Genomic DNA, 17389 nt, shown 5'->3' with positions numbered 1-17389 from the left:
TTATTTTCTATTGTTGTTGAAGATTATCAGAAAAAGAAAAAAAAAGGAACTAGGAAAATGTAGATCTGGATTTAACCTTTAACTTCTCATTAGTTCCGTTGATTTACAGGGTTTATAGACATTTAGACACCCTTAAAAACCCTGGCATAAATGTTTGCTTTACCTTGTGGTTTGATCTGTTTTTTGTATAAGCCATTCTTGATTGAATTTTCAAACTTCTACTTTCTTTATATACTGTTAGTTTCACCATTGCTGTATATGTAAATATCGTAGGTACTATATATTGGACAAAGTTTATCTTCACTGCCCTGATTATGGTGTTTCTTCTTAATGCATTCTGAAATTATACCTAGTTAAAAATGTGGCTTTATTTCCAATTTAATTTCTAAAATTTCTACAGGTTTAGGAATAAAATTTTCAGAAATTGGTTTAAGGGGCAAACTAAGGAAGATGTATCCTTAAAATATAAAGTTCCCATATTTTGTAATCCTGCAAACACCTAAATCTGTTGGATATTAAATGGTTTCAGTTGTCATTCTTAGGTTTGTAGTATGATTTTGTTGTTTTTTGAAGATATCTCTGTTTTAGTCTGTTGATGTGAGTGACCTTGCAAACATATTTACCAGGCGGATGGTATATAAATATTTGGAACAAATAAAATAGCAGGCGCTGAAAAGGTGAAGTTATATGAGAAGCAAGGTTCTGCTTCAGAAGCTTCTGGTTTCTAAAGATAGTTTGGATAAGATTTACATGGATTTACTGGATTTCAACTCTCCTCCATAGTAAATCTATTGGAACCCAATGAACCTTTTCAAAGTTTGTCTCCTTCTTATCCTGCCTTTCCCTCCCTTCCACTCCTCTACCCTGCCCTTATCTCTCCTCTCCCCTCTCCTCCTCTCCTCTCCTTTCCTCTCTTCTCTTCCTTTCCCTTCCCCCCTCCCCTCCTCCCTTCCCTTCTCTTCTCTTCTCTTCTCTTCCCTTCCCTTCCTTCCTCTCCTCTCTTCCCCTCCCCTCCCCTCTCTTCCCTTCTCTTCCTTCCTCTCCTCTCCTCTCCTCCCCTCCCCTCCTCTTCTCTTCTCTTCTCTTCCCTTCTCTTCTCCTCTCCTCTCCTCTCCTCTCCTCCCCTCCCCTCCTCTCCTTTCTTCCATTCTCTTCCCTCCCCTCCCCTCCCTTCTCTTCCTTTCCCTTCCCCCTCCCCTCCTCCCTTCCCTCCCCTCCCCTTCCCTTCTCTTCTCTTCTCTTCTCTTCTCTTCCCTTCCTTCCTCTCCTCTCCTCTCTTCCCCTCCCCTCCCCTCTCTTCTCTTCTCTTCTCTTCCCTCCTCCCCTCCCCTCCCCTCCCCTCTCTTCCCCTCTCTTCCTTCCTCTCCTCTCCTCCCCTCCCCTTCTCTTCTCTTCTCTTCTCTCCTCCTCTCCTCTTCTCCCCTCCCCTCCTCTCCTTTCTTCCATTCTCTTCCTTCCCCTCCCCTCCCTTCTCTTCTCTTCCCTCCTCCCCTCCCCACCCCTCTCTTCTCTTCTCTTCTCTTCTCTTCTCCTCTCCTCTTCTCCTCCCCCTCCCCTCCTTCCCTTCCCTTCCCTTCCCTTCCCTTCTCTTCTCTTCTCTTCCCTTCCCTTCCTTCCTCTCCTCTCCTCTTCCCTCCCCTCCCCTCTCTTCTCTTCTCTTCCCTCCTCCCCTCCCCTCCCCTCTCCTCTCCTCTCTTCCCTTCTCTTCCTTCCTCTCCTCTCCTCCCCTCCTCTCCTTTCTTCCATTCTCTTCCCTCCCCTCCCCTCCCCACCCCTCTCTTCTCTTCTCTTCTCTTCTCTTCTCTTCTCTTGTCCTCTCCTCTTCTCCCCTCCCCTCCCCTCTTCCATTCTCTTCCCTTCCCTCCTCTCCTCCCCTCCCCTCCCCTCCCTTCCCTTCCCTTCTCTTCTCCTCCCCTCTCCTCCCTTCCCTTCCCTCCTCTCCTCTCCTGCTTTGCTCTTCCTTTCTCTTCCCCTCTCCTCCTTTTTCCTCCCCTGCCTTCCTCTATCCTCCCCTCTCTTCCCCTCTCTTGCCCTTCCCTTCTCTCCCTCCACTCCCATGCCTTTCCCTATCCTCCTTTCTTCCCCTCTCCTCTCTGCCTTGCCCTTCCCTCCCCTTCCCCTCTGCTCCTCTATCCTCTCCTCTCCTGCCCTCCCCTATTCTACTTTCCCATCCCTCCTTAATTTTCCTTTCCTTAGTTTAAACATATATTCATCCTGATTTGCAGGGGGGGAAACGTTTGAGACCATTTTCTCAGAGGATTTTCCTAGCAGTTTTATCTGACTGCATCCCATCCCCATGACCTTGAACAAATGAATTTTAATGTATAAAAACATAACAGAGATAAGCTACTACATTTGCACTACTGATGTCCAGGCTGGAAAATTAATGGATCATCTTCCATTTCCATCTTCGCATAATGAAATAATATTAGAGAAACTGTTTGCAATAATTCTTTCCAATAGGCTAATTAGAAATGTCAGAAGGGATGTTAGAAATGAAAGACTGATGATCGAGAGCCCGGCTGACTTTAATCAGATTTTGGGGAGGAAAGAATAAAAAAAAAAAATGGAGTTTAATCATAAAGACAAATAGTTTTTGTAGACTGTTACTTTCCAGTCTTCAATCTTAGAACAAACTTAAAAAGAAATAATAATAATAATAATCAGGACTATATCAACAAATGCCATTTCCTCTTCATCCCAAAAAGATGGATTGTACTTTAGGTCCATCCAATTATTTTGGCATTTGGGCCAAAAATAGGGAGCTACAAAAAAAAATAAAAAATCAATATATTATATACAGTAGCTAATAGTTTGTTGACAAATGTGATATAGGTAACTGCTGTCTGGCCAAAGAATTAGGAAGTTGACACAGTCCAAATGTAGTTCTATTTCCCCCCCCCCCAAAAAAAAAGAAACAATTTCAGAGTTTGGAGACACTTCTTGAGTTTAAGTCATTGTTGGAAGCCCAGGTTCTTTAAACAGCATGGAAGGACTGTTTAATTATTTATATCCCACCCTGATTATGCTTAAGGCGGGACTAGAACTCACAGTCTGCTGGTGATTGGCCCAAAGTCACCCAGTTAGCTTTCATGCCTAAGATGGGACTAGAACTCACAGTCTGCTGGTGATTGGCCCAAAGTCTAAAGCAGGACTAGAACTCACAATTTCCTGGTTTTTAGGCCAGCACCTTCACCACTAGACCAAACCTCTTCAGTCAAACTTTGGAAATTTAGCCACTATCCTTTCATTGTTTTAACTTCACTGATCCACACCCTTGTGCTCTTTTACCTGGATGTTGTTGTTTTTTCATTTAATTTATTATATCTGCCCATTTCAACAACCTCTGGCGGCTTAGAAAATAGAATACTCAATTAAAACGGTTAAAAGCATAGACAAAGCACAACAAAACTGCTTTCACTCAAATCATCCATTAAAACCCAATACAATACATACAGCTCACCAGAATGCATTGATCCCAAGCCTGGGACCAAAGGAGATTTTAAGACTTTTTGGAAATGCAGGAAAGAAGGCACTCTCTAAATCTCTGGGGAGATGCCTTAGCAGAGAGTGGGAGCCAAAACAGAGAAGGTACACTCAGTTGCTAAAGATGACAGTGCTTGAAAGAGGGAATTTGGCATACACTCACTCTTCAGGCAGCAATGACTGGAGATAGATGGTGTCTTAGGTACCTAGGTCCTTTGCCGTGAGGGGTTTAATAGGCAACCAGCACCTTGATTACACCTGAAATTGACAGCCAATGTAGCTTGCGTAGCAGCAGTAACACCTGGGCACCACAAGAAGTGTCCATTACTATTCACACGGCTGTATTTTGAACCAGCTATAGCTTCTGGATGGTCTTCAAGGGGAACCCCATGTAGAGCACATTGCAGAAGTCCAGTTGTGAAGCAACCATGACATGAATGACTGTTTATAGAGTCTACTGGTGAAGAAAAGCCTTCACCTGGTGCCCAAGATATACAAAGATGTGCAAAGGCCCTCCTGGCTCCAGCTGCCATCTTCTCTTCAAGCAGGAGCTGTGAGTCCAGGAAGACCCACAAGTTTGAGACCCACAAATCTGAAATGGGGAAATGCAATCCTATCTAAGGTCTATGATGAACAAGAGTTGTGTACAATAAATTAGTCTATCTTTAATAGTGGTCTGGATACAGATCACACATGCAGAACACAAATTCTAGTTTGCTCAACATTCTTCTTCTTCTCTTTCTCCTCCTCCTCCTCCTTCTTCTTCTTCTTCTTCGTCTTCTTCTTCTTCTTCCATGTCTAGATCGAACTTCTTTCATGTGTAGATCAAATAAGGCCACTTTCTTGGCTTTGTCATTGACCAAATAAGTAATTATTGGATCATGTTTCTGATACTAGTCAACATACCAGCATAGGGGCTGGGCTCAGTGTCTCTCCACATTCACATAATGTTATCCACTAAGAGGCTCTGCTTGAGCATATTGGTTTTACATTTAGGTGCTCCAACTCTCAACCTATTCAGGGTCCTCCAATTCCCAGAATTCCTGAGCCAGAATTCTTGGAGTTGAAGTCCACAAGTCATAAAAGAGCCATCATTCTCCAGCCCTGAAGTAGTATAAGTGAGGTTAGAGCCTTCAGCCATATCCTCCTTTAATGTTATTTCTTGCTCAATGGTCTTGTTCCTCCATCTTTTAATTTGATTTTGTTCTTGTGTACCCTCAAGAATGTATGTTCTTGCCATAAAGCTGTTCCTAGATCTGAGTCGATGGGCTTAGATAGATAGATAGATAGATAGATAGATAGATAGATAGATAGATAGATAGATAATCTTTATTGTCATTTTTTTACTGTGGGCACTATGGCGCACATTAAAAATGAAATTTAGTTGCTTGCTCTCAAAGTGTACACATACGTAACACATATTTAAAACATCCTATATACAACATATGTACAGACCTACACCCTTACATATAAGTAACATATAAATATTAATCACTGTCCATCTTGAATACATAACAGAAGGAAGCTTCAGAGTTCATAAGGTTAATACTGTACGGAACAAAACTGTGACTGAATCTAGATGTTCTGCTTCGGATACCACAAAGCCCCCTCCTCCCAGAAGGGAACAAGGAAAACAGGCCATGAAGAGGATGTGTAGTGTCCCAGACAATCATGCCATGTCCTGGATGGAAGGGAGGGAACTGCCAATGATCTTTTCGGCCATCCTCACCACTCTCTGCACCACCTTCCTGTCTGAAGCAGGGATGCTTCCAAACCAGACTGTGATGCTGTATGACAGGATGCTCTCAATCGTTCCTCTGTAGAAAGTGGTAAGGACAAGGAAAGGAAGATGTGCTTTTCTCAGGCGATGCAGAAAATGCAGGCGCTGCTGTGCCTGCTTCACCAGTATCTCGCTGTTGAGTGACCAAACCAGCCTACTTGTTAGCTGCACAGCCAGGAATTTGATACTGGTAACCATCTCCACAGGCAAATCATTAATGCACAGAGGAGTATGGCTGTGCCTTCCTTTTCTGAAATCGACAATGATCTCTTTGGTTTTTCCAGTGTTTAAAACTAGGCTATTTTCCTTACACCCATTTGCCAAACCCTCAACCTCCTTGTGGTAACCTCCTCCTTGGGACATATGTCCATTCAGCGGATGTTGAGAGTCATTCTCTTGCTGAGTTCTCTCGGCATCTGATGTTACTTTTCTTCTGATCTTGGGTGGGGCAATGCCAGCATGAGCAACCAAGATGATCAAAGGCCTGGAGACTAAAACATACAAACAACAGCCACAGGACTTGGGTTTGGCTAGTCTAAAGAAAAGAAGAAATAGGGGAGACATGATAGCAGTGTTCCAGTATTGGAGGGGCTGCCACAAGGCAAAGGGGGTCAGGTTGTGCACCAGAGGAAAGGATGAGAAACAATGGTTGGAAACTGGTCCAGGAGACAAGCAACCTAGAATTAAGGAGAAACTTCCTGACAGTGAGGACAATCAACCAATGGAACAGCTTGCCTCCAGAAATCATGGGCACTCCATCACTGGAAATCAATTGTCTGAGATGGTATAGGTTCTCCTGCTTGAGCAGGAAGCTGGACTAGAAGACCTCCTATTCTATTCTGTTCTGTTCTGTTCTGTTCTGTTCTGTTCCATTCTGTCCCGTCCCGTCCCGCCCTACCCTACCCTACCCTACCCTACCCTACCCTACCCTACCCTACCCTACCCTACCCTACCCTACCCTACTCTACTCTACTCTACTCTACTCTACTCTACTCTACTCTACTCTACTCTATTCTATTCTATTCTATTCTATTCTATTCTATTCTATTCTATTCTAACGTTGAGAAAGAAACAGGAATATCTTCCAACACAGACATTCAGAAGATGGAGCATCTCATTACAGGCTTATCTGTTTTTCCCAAAACGTTTGCACGGCAGACCTAGAGTTTTGGGAAAAAAAGATTCAAGAGCTTCAAAGTCTTAATTAACTTACTAATAAAGAAAGGCTTTATAAGTAAACCAATGTGGCATTTATTTGATTACACTACCACACAAATGTGATCACACTGGCATTATTAACGTTCCTGTTGTGAGTCTAGAGGATGGGCTTGAAGGACAGAGGGAAGATCTGTCACCAAGGCAACCATCCGATAAACAAGATTTGAGCCCAGGCCAAGAAAGCAGTTTATGCAAATGTCTAAAACAAGCTCCCCACTTAAGGCTCCTAAGGATAAAAAAGAGAGGAAGGAAAATGTAATCAGACTTGTTTTTTAACTGTAACTAATTAGATATTGTGAATAAAATCTGTTTCTTCACCATGCTATGGTAGAGATATGGAAGGGGCAACATATTTCACTGTGTGTCATAAATTGTACAGATAGTCCTTGACTTACGCACCCAAATTTCTGACGCTAAGCAAGACAGTTGTTCAGTGGAGTTTTGACCCATTTTATTACCTGTTTTTCCACAGTTGTTAAGTGACTCACTGCTGTTGTTAAGTTAGTAACAGGTTGTTAAGTGAATCTGGCTTCCCCATTGACTTTACTTGTCAGAAGTTCACAAAAGGTGATCACATGACCCCGGGACACTGCAGCCGTCATAAATATGAGTCAGTTGCCAACTGTCTGAAATTTGATTATGTGGCCATGGGGATGCCGCAACAATCATCGAAGTGTGAAAAACAGTCATAAGTTACTTTTTTTCCAGTGCCATTGTAACTTTGAATGGTCACTAAACAAATGATTTTTTTCCAGTATTAATCTGTTGAAAGAAAAATCTTCATCAGGGTCCAGTCTAAGCCGGGAATAAACAAAATGGGGACTGGTTTAGAAAGAAGGTTGTGGTTTATTGAAGAGGAGAGCCAGACAGAAAGATGGCTCTGGAAGAAAAGAGAGAAGAGCATATGTAGGGAGTGGGGTTTTATACCCTCTGGGGCTTTTGTTTGGAGTTGTTTCCTGTTCCTGTTTGAGGCTTTGTATTTCCTGTGTCATGTACTTTGACCTGAGTCTGAGCGTATCCTTTTGGTATTGGTAGGTTAATCCTATTATGTTTCCTTTGGATTTGGATGGGGTATGTAGATTTTAGGGGTCTTTGTCTTCCTAATCTCAAAGCTTCTAGCTTCCTGGCCTCAACCTTCCTGAATGGATTATTGAATTTGCATTTCTAAAAGCTGGCCTCTGCGTAGTTTCTGCTTGGGGCTATTAAAAAAACTGGGCTTGCTTTTCTGCCTTTAAGATCTCCTCCATTATTCCTTTGGATAAATATATTCTGCCTTTTTAATATTTCCCAAAATATTTCTTTCTCTGAATTTTTCCCACAAATCAAAATCTTTCATCATTTGGAATTCGAAATTGCATCCCTCCCTTCTTCCCTGTATGAGGATATCTCCCATATTTTATCATCCATTTTTAAGGTGATAATGCTGCTATAAAATTAATCTCCAGTTTTGATAATAGAAAATGATTAAGGCTTTTTTTTAATCTGATGTCAGATATTGAATCCATTCTGAAATTGAAGGACCCTTTTGCCTGATTAAAATAGAGATATGGTTCTTGTTTAGTGGATGACTTGTTTAACGGTAGCTTAAGTGGTGATAGAGATGAAAACTAATTTTACAACCAATCCTCACATTGACCTCTTCTGATCAGTAACACAAAAGAAAGATGAAGGAAGATCATAACCACAATTAAGATTTTGCTTTACTCACTTGCATCATTTAACAACTGAGTTGCCAGTCCCAATTGTGGTTGCATACAAGGACAATCTGAATGATTTAATATGGAATAATATTAGTGAAGGTAAACATCATATCTGAGCTTCACACATAGGGGCCACCACTAGATGGCAGCAAAGAGATTTGGTTTGCTCCATCTATAGGCTTAATGCAGGGATCCCCAACCTGTGGGCTATGGCCCACTACTGGGCCGCAGCCGCTTGGCCACAAGGCCATGTGAAGGGATGGCCAGTCCACGAGCACCCTAATCCTAACCTCCACACACTCACACTAGCACCGACCCGAGCATCCTGCCAGCGCTAGCATTACCCTGTCCCAAGCATCTCACTGGCACTAGCGCTGCCCTGAGCATCTTACTGGCACTAGCACTGTCCCAAGCATCCCGCCAGCTAGCACCACCCTGCCCCCAAGCGTCCCACCAGCAATAGCACCGCCTCGAGTATCCCTCTGGCACTAGTGCCACCCATAGCATCCCTCCAGTGCTAGCGCTGCCCCATTTGCAGCACTCACGCCTGTGCAGGCCCATTTGCATGTGCGCATGAGGCCATTTGTGTGTGCGCATGCACTCGCGTGTGGCCCATTTGTGTGCATGCATGTGGGGCTCATTTTTGCATGCGCAGGTGCGTGGCCCATTTGTGCGTGCACACATAGCGGTGCCTGCCTCCCTTTCAGGACCGCCAAAGTAGAAAGGTTGGAGACCTCTGGCTTAATGAATCAAACTATTGACTTTGTGTGTAGAATATGTTAATAAGCCTTATTTACTCTAAAATCCATACAAACATACTGCTGTTCCAATTTATGTACAGGGATTGGTTCACTGCTCAGCATTTTTTTAAAAAGATATAGACTCCAGATCAAGAAAATTTATAATCAGTCAACAAAGTGACATTCCTAAAATTAACACAACATATTAATAGATTTGCCAAGAGCAACTGTTTTGCAAGATGTGCAATGTGTTACTCCAGATTTAGATTGATTTTGCTAATTAATTAACCTACAACAACCAGCTCTGCTTGCCCATTTTTGGGAAGGTGCAACGCCAGTATAGCATTGTATCATATAGAAATCTCAAGTCAAGGGCAGCTTATTTTAATTACCAGCAACATTGTTGGAAAACCAGCCATAATGCAGAACTGTGATTTAAGACAACTGAAGCTTTTCCTGGCCAGCTGTGCGCTAGATTCATTTACTTGGCAGAACCTACCCCTGCTTTGATTTAAAGCGTTGAAGATGGCTGTGCTGGGGGAAAAAATCCCCATAAATTGTAAATATTCTTGTAGTGCTCTAAAAGCTATCCAATTTTGGATACAATATAGAATTAGAAAAATGGCAAAATTTGTGGGAAAGAAATTATAAAGTGACAATGTCAACTTCCTACAAAGAAAATTTATATAAAACCTTTTATAGATGGCACTTGCCACCAGCAAGACAAGCAAAAATGTTTAAAAACGTGTCAGATAGATGTTGGAAATGCGAACATAAGTCAGGCACTTATTACCATGTTTGGTGGACATGTGCCAAAGCAAAGACTTATTGGAAAAAGATGCATGCCTGGCTAGAAAAGATGTTGTGAGAACACCTAGATTTTAAACCAGAACTTTTTTTATTAGGTGTAATGCCAGAAAAGACTGGTAAACGAAGTCTATATTTGACTTTGCATGTTATAACAGCGGCAAGAATTATATTTGTGCAGTATTGGAAAAATGAAGGAATACCATCATATGAAGAAATAATTTAAAACATAGAATGTGCGGAGATGGATAGACTGACTCTGAGACTAAAAGAAAAAGAAGAAACTGAATATTATCAAACTTGGGACTTTTTTTATCGATGGCTAGAGCAGGGGTAGGCAACCTTGGCTCTTTTATGACTCGTGGACATCAACTCCCAGAATTCCTGAGCCAGCATGGGGGAACTATAGCCCTTTCATGACTTGTGGACTTCAACTCCCAGAATTCCTGAGCCAGCATGGCTCAGCTTGGAAACCTCTCCCTTTTCCCTCAGCATGGCTGACTCAGGAATTCTGGGAGTTGAAGTCCACGAGTCATAAAAGAGCCAAGGTTGCCTACTCCTGGCTAGATGAAAGAATAAAAGATTAGGAACTAAATATGTATTAGTCAGACAGCACGTTTGTTGAACAAATACTATTGAATGTATGGAAAAAATCAATAAAATGTAAAAAAAAAAAGCTATCCAATTTATAAGACCATTATTTGGCTTGGGTCCACTTGATGAGATACAGTGGAGGCTGATATATTGTACAGTATATAGTCGGAACCAATTGAAAGACACAAATCCATTAAAGTTTACAACATTATGTACTACTTAAGTTTATAAGTTACCACAAGACTGCTTTTATTCTATGAATAAAGTCAAATAATTATTCCTGTGGAAGGAAAGAGTAATAGTTTCGGGGAAATGCTATGGAGATTCTCAATCATCCAGATCATCTTTTTCAAGAGACAACTGGACTTTCTTTGTTTTTCCATGAAGACGTTTCGCTTCTCATCCAAGAACTTCTTCAGTTCAGACTGAATGGTGCGGAATAGAAGGATTTATATTCCTTGCAGTCATCTGGTTGAGGGGGGGGGGGGATACGACACCACCTATTCCCTGTTTACAACACAGTCCTTTCAACAATTCCAAGAAGTCTCCACACCCATTTGCACTATTCAGATGAATCTGAGGACACAGATAAACCCCCAAATGGCCTCAACAACTCTCAGAGGGAATGCGAATGACCAGATGACTGCAAGAAATGCACATCCTTCCATTTCCCATTATTCTACCAGAACTGGAGAAGCCTCTTGGGATGAAGTGAAATGTCTTCAAGGAAAAACAAAGAAAGTCCAGTTGCCTCTTGAAAAAACACCTTTTGGGTTTCAGAGAAATAATATGGTAAAACAATGGACATAATAATAATAAAAAAACATAATAATTTAAATACTAAGTAATAGTACCATAAATAAATAAATAAAGACACTCTACAGATTTTAAAACCATCCTCTTAATATGTTTGGGCATGGGGTGAAGTGAGAATATATTTCTTTCATAAATTTTGGGTGGGATTGAGGATTTATTTTAGTGAAGGGCAAGCAGGCTCATCCAGTTTACTATTTCTTGCCTGAAATTGGTAGGAAAACACATTGCTCATGTCAACATTTCAACTTTGATTTGAAGGTCTTAAATGGTTGCCCCTTACAGGTTAGAGGAGGGGGTCTCCACACTTGTAGACTTAAACTTGTAAGGGGTCTCCAATTCTGTAGACTTCAACTCCCAGAATTCCTCAGTCAGCCATGCTGGCTGGGGAATTCTGGGAGTTGAAGTCCACAAGTCTCCAAGTTATCAAGTTTAGAGACCCCTGGATTAGAGGCCAAAAATAAGCGGTGGGATGAGGAAGATGGAAATAAAGAACAGGCTGAAATTAACCCTGGGCTCATGGAATGCAAAATGAATGGATCCCATTATATTTATCTGGCTAACTAATGCTTTTCTTATATATGATAATGGCTCAAGGTGAGATGATTCTGCATTCAGCCAGCATCCAGGACAACACGGTTTTCAGCCAAGTCTTTCAGATCTTGTACCGGAATGAAGAGATTCTCCTCAACGAATCTATGAACTTCTCTGTGCATCTCCTCCTGGATGGTGAGAGGGTGAGATGGTTTTGATTCTCTTACAGAAGACTCCCCCTCACACGTATATGAGCATGAATGAAAATGCATTCATGGTTATAGGTACAGTGACACCTCACTGTTAATTGATTCTGGGAGGCACAATGAGTAGCAAAAACGATGAGTTCCATGCAATTTTTTGCTACAAGAATAATGTAGTGAGTCACAAGGAAGCTAACACCAACAAGTTCTAGCTTGTGCATTGAGTACCGAACAAACAATGAGTACGGGGACAATATTTTCTCGTCAAAATGCACCGAGTACCAAATTTGATGAGTTTCAAAGCAGTTGAGTAAAAAGCTACCACTGTATTAAAAAATTGTTTTTCCAATAGAAGAGACCATCTGTAGATTGGTGGCATATACAGCGGTGGGGAGGCACCACCAGTGGCAGGGAAGCAGCCACTGAGAGTAAGGGGATTTCCCTGAGGACATAGACTTATGATCACAATTGGGGCCTGAAACAACTCCCCTTTGGGGTTGGACTAGAAAACCTCCAAGGTCCCTTCCAACTTTGCTACTCTATGATTCCATAAGGGTCTCCAGCTTGAGCAGGGGGTTGGACTAGATGACTTCCAAGGTCCCTTCCAACTCTGCTACTCTGATTCTGTAAAGGAATATCCAACTAGACTGGAGGGAGGTGTTAAGAACGGGGTGAGCTGAAGAGTCCTTGCACTGCAGAAAGTGGTACAAATCTGACCTCCCCCAGAATCTCTGAGGCCTTATCCAACTGTTCCCAAGAGAATGTAGCCAGACTGGAGAGATTCTAGTAACACAAGTGAATAACAATAAAGTTTCTGCTTGAGAGTGTTCATGGGTGTTTGTAGTTGTTTGTGCCTGACAGTAACTGAAGGTTGAACTGTGGGGTCCCTGGAACTCTCTGAAATTGTTTGTTTGCTTGCAAACATTTCATTACCCAACTAGGTAACATCATCATGTTGAAAGAAAAGTCTTCATTGTGGTTCAGTCCAAGCTGGGAATAAGCATGGCGACTGCTTTAGGAAGAAGGTTGCAGTTTATTGAAGAGGAGAGCCAGACAGAAAAATGGCTTTGGCAGAAAAAGAAAAAAAGGGCTGAGCACATGTAGGAAGTGGGTTTTTATATCCTCTGGAGCCTTTTGTTTGGAGTTGCTTCCTGTTCCTGTTTGAGGCTTTGTATTTCTTGTGTCATGTATTTTGACTTGTGTCTGGGTGTGCCCTTTGGCATCTGTGGGTTAATCCTATTATGTCCTGTTTTAGACTTTGGGTGGGGTATGTAGATTTTAGGTGTCTTTGTCTTCTTAATCTTCTAGCTGGGGGCTTCCAACCTTCCTGGATAGTTTACATCTGCATTTCTACAGAGCTGGTTTCTACTTGGGGGAGGGAGACCTGGGGCTATTAAGAAAACTGGGAATGCTTTTTCTGCCTCTTTAAGATCCTTTGAAAAAATATATTTTCCTGCCCTTATAATATTTCTTTCTCTGAGGGGCTGACTTCCCACAATCAGTATGGGAGCACTAAATCCTCCACAGATTTGTTATACATGTCTTGTCACATTGGTTTGGAGTGCATTTGAAACCACTTAAACTGTCCTTGTATCACTCAGTCAGTGTCGCTTTCACAAAGGAATTTTTCCCCCTGCTTCCTGGCAGGTAGACAGGCCAGTAGTAAGACAAGGAGAGAGAAAAGACTAAAGGAGAGAAGTGAACAACTCTGTGAATCTAAACTTGAAGGACATTCATGTAGGTCCAAAAGGTTGTGTGAACTGTACTTAGAATCCCATCATAGTTATTATGGAATAATGACTGCAGTGCCATTGATTTCAACAAATAGGAACTGCAGCTAACAAGCTACATTAGCTACATTGAGCGAGATAGCTAGCACCTTGGAATACAGAAATAAAAATTCAAAATAATTTTGGGACTTTAGAAAAAGGGGTGAACGTGACAGAATAAAATTTCACAAGAGACAAATGCAAAATTCTTCTTTTAGGAAACAACATTCAAATTCACAATAACAGCAGGGGAGTATGGAACTTCCTGACCTAACCCATCCATCTATCTATCTATCTATCTATCTATCTATCTATCTATCTATCTATCCATCCCCCTCCCTCTCTCCCTCCCTACCTACCTACCTACCTACCTACCTACCTACCTACCTACCATCTATCATTATCTCTCTTGTAGATTGCATTGCATTCATCTTCTGTTCATTCCCTCGCTCTTCCTTTTTATTTCCTCCCTCCCCACTCTTCTCCTTTCTCTTCTTCCCATAGATTCAGATGTCAGCTTTTACTAATAGGTTTTATTTTGTTTTCTAAACTTGTTCTCAGGTGGAAGAAGCATTATGTGAAGCTGACTTTCAGCTCAATCTGGACCTGCTTTTTACAGACAGTGAACAACAGTGAGTAGTTTGCCTTTTTATGATGAATTGCTAGTCTCTTGCAAGCAAGAGAGCAAAGAATCTGAAGGTATTTTAAAATTAGGAAATATGTTTTCCTGAACCACAGTCTGCTTAAAGAAATGCATGGAGCATTAGGTATGCACGAGATAGTTATTGGACACAGAGGAAAGAATCCTGAAAAGAACATAGAGGAACAATCCTGTAGATAATCCCCTCTGCTCCATCAGCATCCTGATGATTCAATACAAAGTATGACTACATAAATATTGCCAGTTTTTATTGTTTACTTTCCTCTTAACAAGAGCAATTTAGGATCATAATCTAGTGTATGTTGACAGTTTCTAGTAAAATGGCACTGTTGGAGGAGAAGGAAAAGACAGAGGAGAAGGGGGAAGAAGGAGGAGGAGGAGAAGGAGAACAAGCAGGGGAAGGTGGAGGAGGAGAAGGAGAGAAAGGGGGAGAAGGAGAAGAAGGAGGACAAGGAGAGGAGGGGAGAGAAGGAGAAAGGAGGACAAGAAGAGAAAAGGGGAGAAGGAAAAGAAGAAAAAGGAGGAGAAGGAGAACAAGCAGGGGAAAGTGGAGAAGGAGAAAGACGAGGAGAAAAAAGGGGAGGATGAGGAAGATGGACAAGAAGAAGGAGAAGAAAGAGGACAAGGAGAGGAAGGGAGAGAAGGAGGAGGAGGATAAGGAGAGAAAGGGGAGGAGGAGGACAAGAAGAGGAAGGGGAGAAAGAGGAGAAGAAGGAGGACAAGGAGAGGAAGAGGGAGAAGAAGAAATAGGAGGAGAAGGAGAGAAAGGGGAGAAGGAGGAGAAGGAGAGGAAGGGGAGAAGGGGAAAGAAGAGGACAAGGAGAGGAAGGGGGAGAAGGAGGAGGAGGATAAGAAGAGGAAGGAGAGAAGGAGAAGAAGGAGGAGAAGGAGAGGAAGAGGGAGAAAAAGAAATAGGAGGAGAAGGAGAGAAAGGGGAGAAGGAGGAGAAGGAGAGGAAGGGGAGAAGGGGAAAGAAGAGGACAAGGAGAGGAAGGGGGAGAAGGAAAGGAGAAGGAGGAGGAGAAGGAGAACAAGCAGGGGAAGGTGGAGAAGGAGGAGCAGGAGGATAAAGAGAGGGAGAGGGAGAAGGAGAAGAAGGATGAGAAGAGGAAGGGGGAGAAGGAGGAGGACGATAAGGAGAGGAAGGGGGAGAAGGAGAAGAAGGAGAAGAAGGAGGACAAGGAGAGAAAGAGGAGAAGGAGAGGAAGGGGACAAGGAGAAAGAGGAGGACAAAAAGATGAAGGGGGAGAAGGGGAAAGAGGAGGACAAGGAGAGGAAGGGGAGAAGGAGCAGGAGGAGGAGGAGGAGGAGGAGGAGGAGAACAAGAAGAGGGAAAGGAGAAGAAGGATGAGAAGAGGAAGGGGGAGGATAAGGAGAGGAAGGTGGAGAAGGAGAAGAAGAAGGACAAGGAGAGAAAGGCAGAGAAGGAGAAGTGTAAAAGGAAATGGAAAGGAAAAGAAAAGATAACTGCACAAACGGTAGAAGGCAAACCATTTGAGGATTTCCAGGGCAGCATCAAGAAACTGACCCATGTTGCATTAATTACCATGTAGAGAGTTGAGTTGCTACCTTAGAAGTATGACTCACTGCTCAGAGAATAACAGCCCACGATCAAAATTCTGCTCACGCCTGAAACTCTGCAGCAGCCCCAGCGGCAACAGCATCACAGAGTAAGCCAATGTCTCGCTTTTCTCAACTCTTCCATCCTCTCCTTCCAGGCTGAGAGATGTCCTGACCATCCCGGTAATAAGCAGCCGCATGTTGGGCCTCCACTTCCATCCCAAGCAAGGCCTACATCACCATGTCCCTGTCATGTTTGACTACTTCCACCTGTCGGCAGTCACGGTTACTCTGCATGCATCTCTGGTGGCTTTAAACCAGCCCCTTCTCAGGTACAGTGAGCCCCTACTTTCTGAAGAGACAATGCAAAAGGGCTTTGCAAATCCTTTTGAAGTTACGCACATTTTTTTCCAGGCGGGCCGATATATCAGCTCTCTTCAAACCCTTAAAGCAGACACGTCTTTGGATTTAAATATCCAAAGCAAAGCAAAGTGGTTTTGCCCTGCAGTCAGTCCATGATGGCAAGAACTGGGAGTTGCTTTCAAAGAAGGTGGACGAGCCTGGAAAAAGACACGGCTGTTTTAATGATTTGAAGAGAAGCTCTTTGCGCAGCTACAAACCGCTTTTGAAGGACTGGCCCAGCCCTGAACATGACTTTTGCCTTCTGCACTTCGGCACTCCCACGCAGTCCTAAGCTGCATGAACAGAGGGATAGAATCACAATCACGTGAAGTGCTAATGTCACTTTATAAGGCCTTGATAAACTCCTATTTGGAATACGGCGTCTAGTTTTGGTCTCCACAAAATAAAAATAAAAAGATGTTGAGACTCTAGAAAGAGAGCAGAGAAGAGCAACAAAGATGATCAGGGGACTGGAGGCTAAAGCATATAAGGAACGGCTGCTGAAATTGGGTATGTCTAGTTTAATGAAGAGAAGACTGGGGGAGACATAATAGGGGGAGACATGATAGCAGCGTTCCCATATGTAAGGGGCTGCCACAAAGTTTGTGTGTGAGGGGATGTCAACCTATTCTCCAAAGCACCTGAAGGCAGGACAAGAAGCAACGGATGGAAACTAATCAAGGAGAGAAGCAACCTAGAACTAAGGAGAAACTTCCTGACAGTTAGAACAATTAACCAGTGGAACAACCTGCCTCCAGAAGTGGTGAATGCTCCAACACTGGAAGTTTTTAAGAAGAGACTGGATAGCCATTTGTCTGAAATGTTATAGGGTTTCCTGCCTGAGCAGGGGGTTGGACTAGATGACCTCTGAGGTCCCTTCCAACTCTGTTATTCTGCTATTTTAACTTTCTGAACCATCATCTAATCCTCTCTAGATGAGATGGGCAGCACATAAATCTAATAAAACTGTATGGGTTGCTCCCTGTTTGTACACACTAGCTTGCCTTGCCAGTTTGGATTAGCTGTGGTTTTTCTTGGTGATTCCTTGAGCAAGGAATTGAATCGAGGATTGAGCTACAGATACTCTCCTCTACTGAATATTTCTCAGTTTCTGCTTCTTCC

At 42.7% G+C, this 17389-nt stretch overlaps 1 protein-coding gene across 2 annotated transcripts in view; it reads left to right on the top strand.

Annotated features, from left to right (window-relative positions):
* FAM135B (family with sequence similarity 135 member B) overlaps positions 1-17389 on the top strand; it is a 129196-nt gene that overhangs the window by 60380 nt on the left and 51427 nt on the right. Inside the window, exons 4-6 of one of the 2 annotated variants that reach the window (XM_039323550.1) lie at positions 11736-11875; positions 14206-14276; positions 16024-16197. In XM_039323550.1, coding sequence (XP_039179484.1) covers positions 11736-11875; positions 14206-14276; positions 16024-16197 — 385 coding nt within the window. The remainder of the gene's footprint in view (positions 1-11735; positions 11876-14205; positions 14277-16023; positions 16198-17389) is intronic. The other variant, XM_039323551.1, reaches the window with a different exon arrangement.

The sequence above is a fragment of the Crotalus tigris genome, unplaced genomic scaffold (genome assembly GCF_016545835.1).
Source record: "Crotalus tigris isolate CLP2741 ecotype Arizona unplaced genomic scaffold, ASM1654583v1 scf7180000024277.1505481, whole genome shotgun sequence".
NCBI lineage: Eukaryota > Metazoa > Chordata > Lepidosauria > Squamata > Viperidae > Crotalus > Crotalus tigris.
The sequence above is the reverse complement of the archived record's forward strand: the minus strand, read 5'-3'. Positions and strand labels throughout refer to the sequence as shown.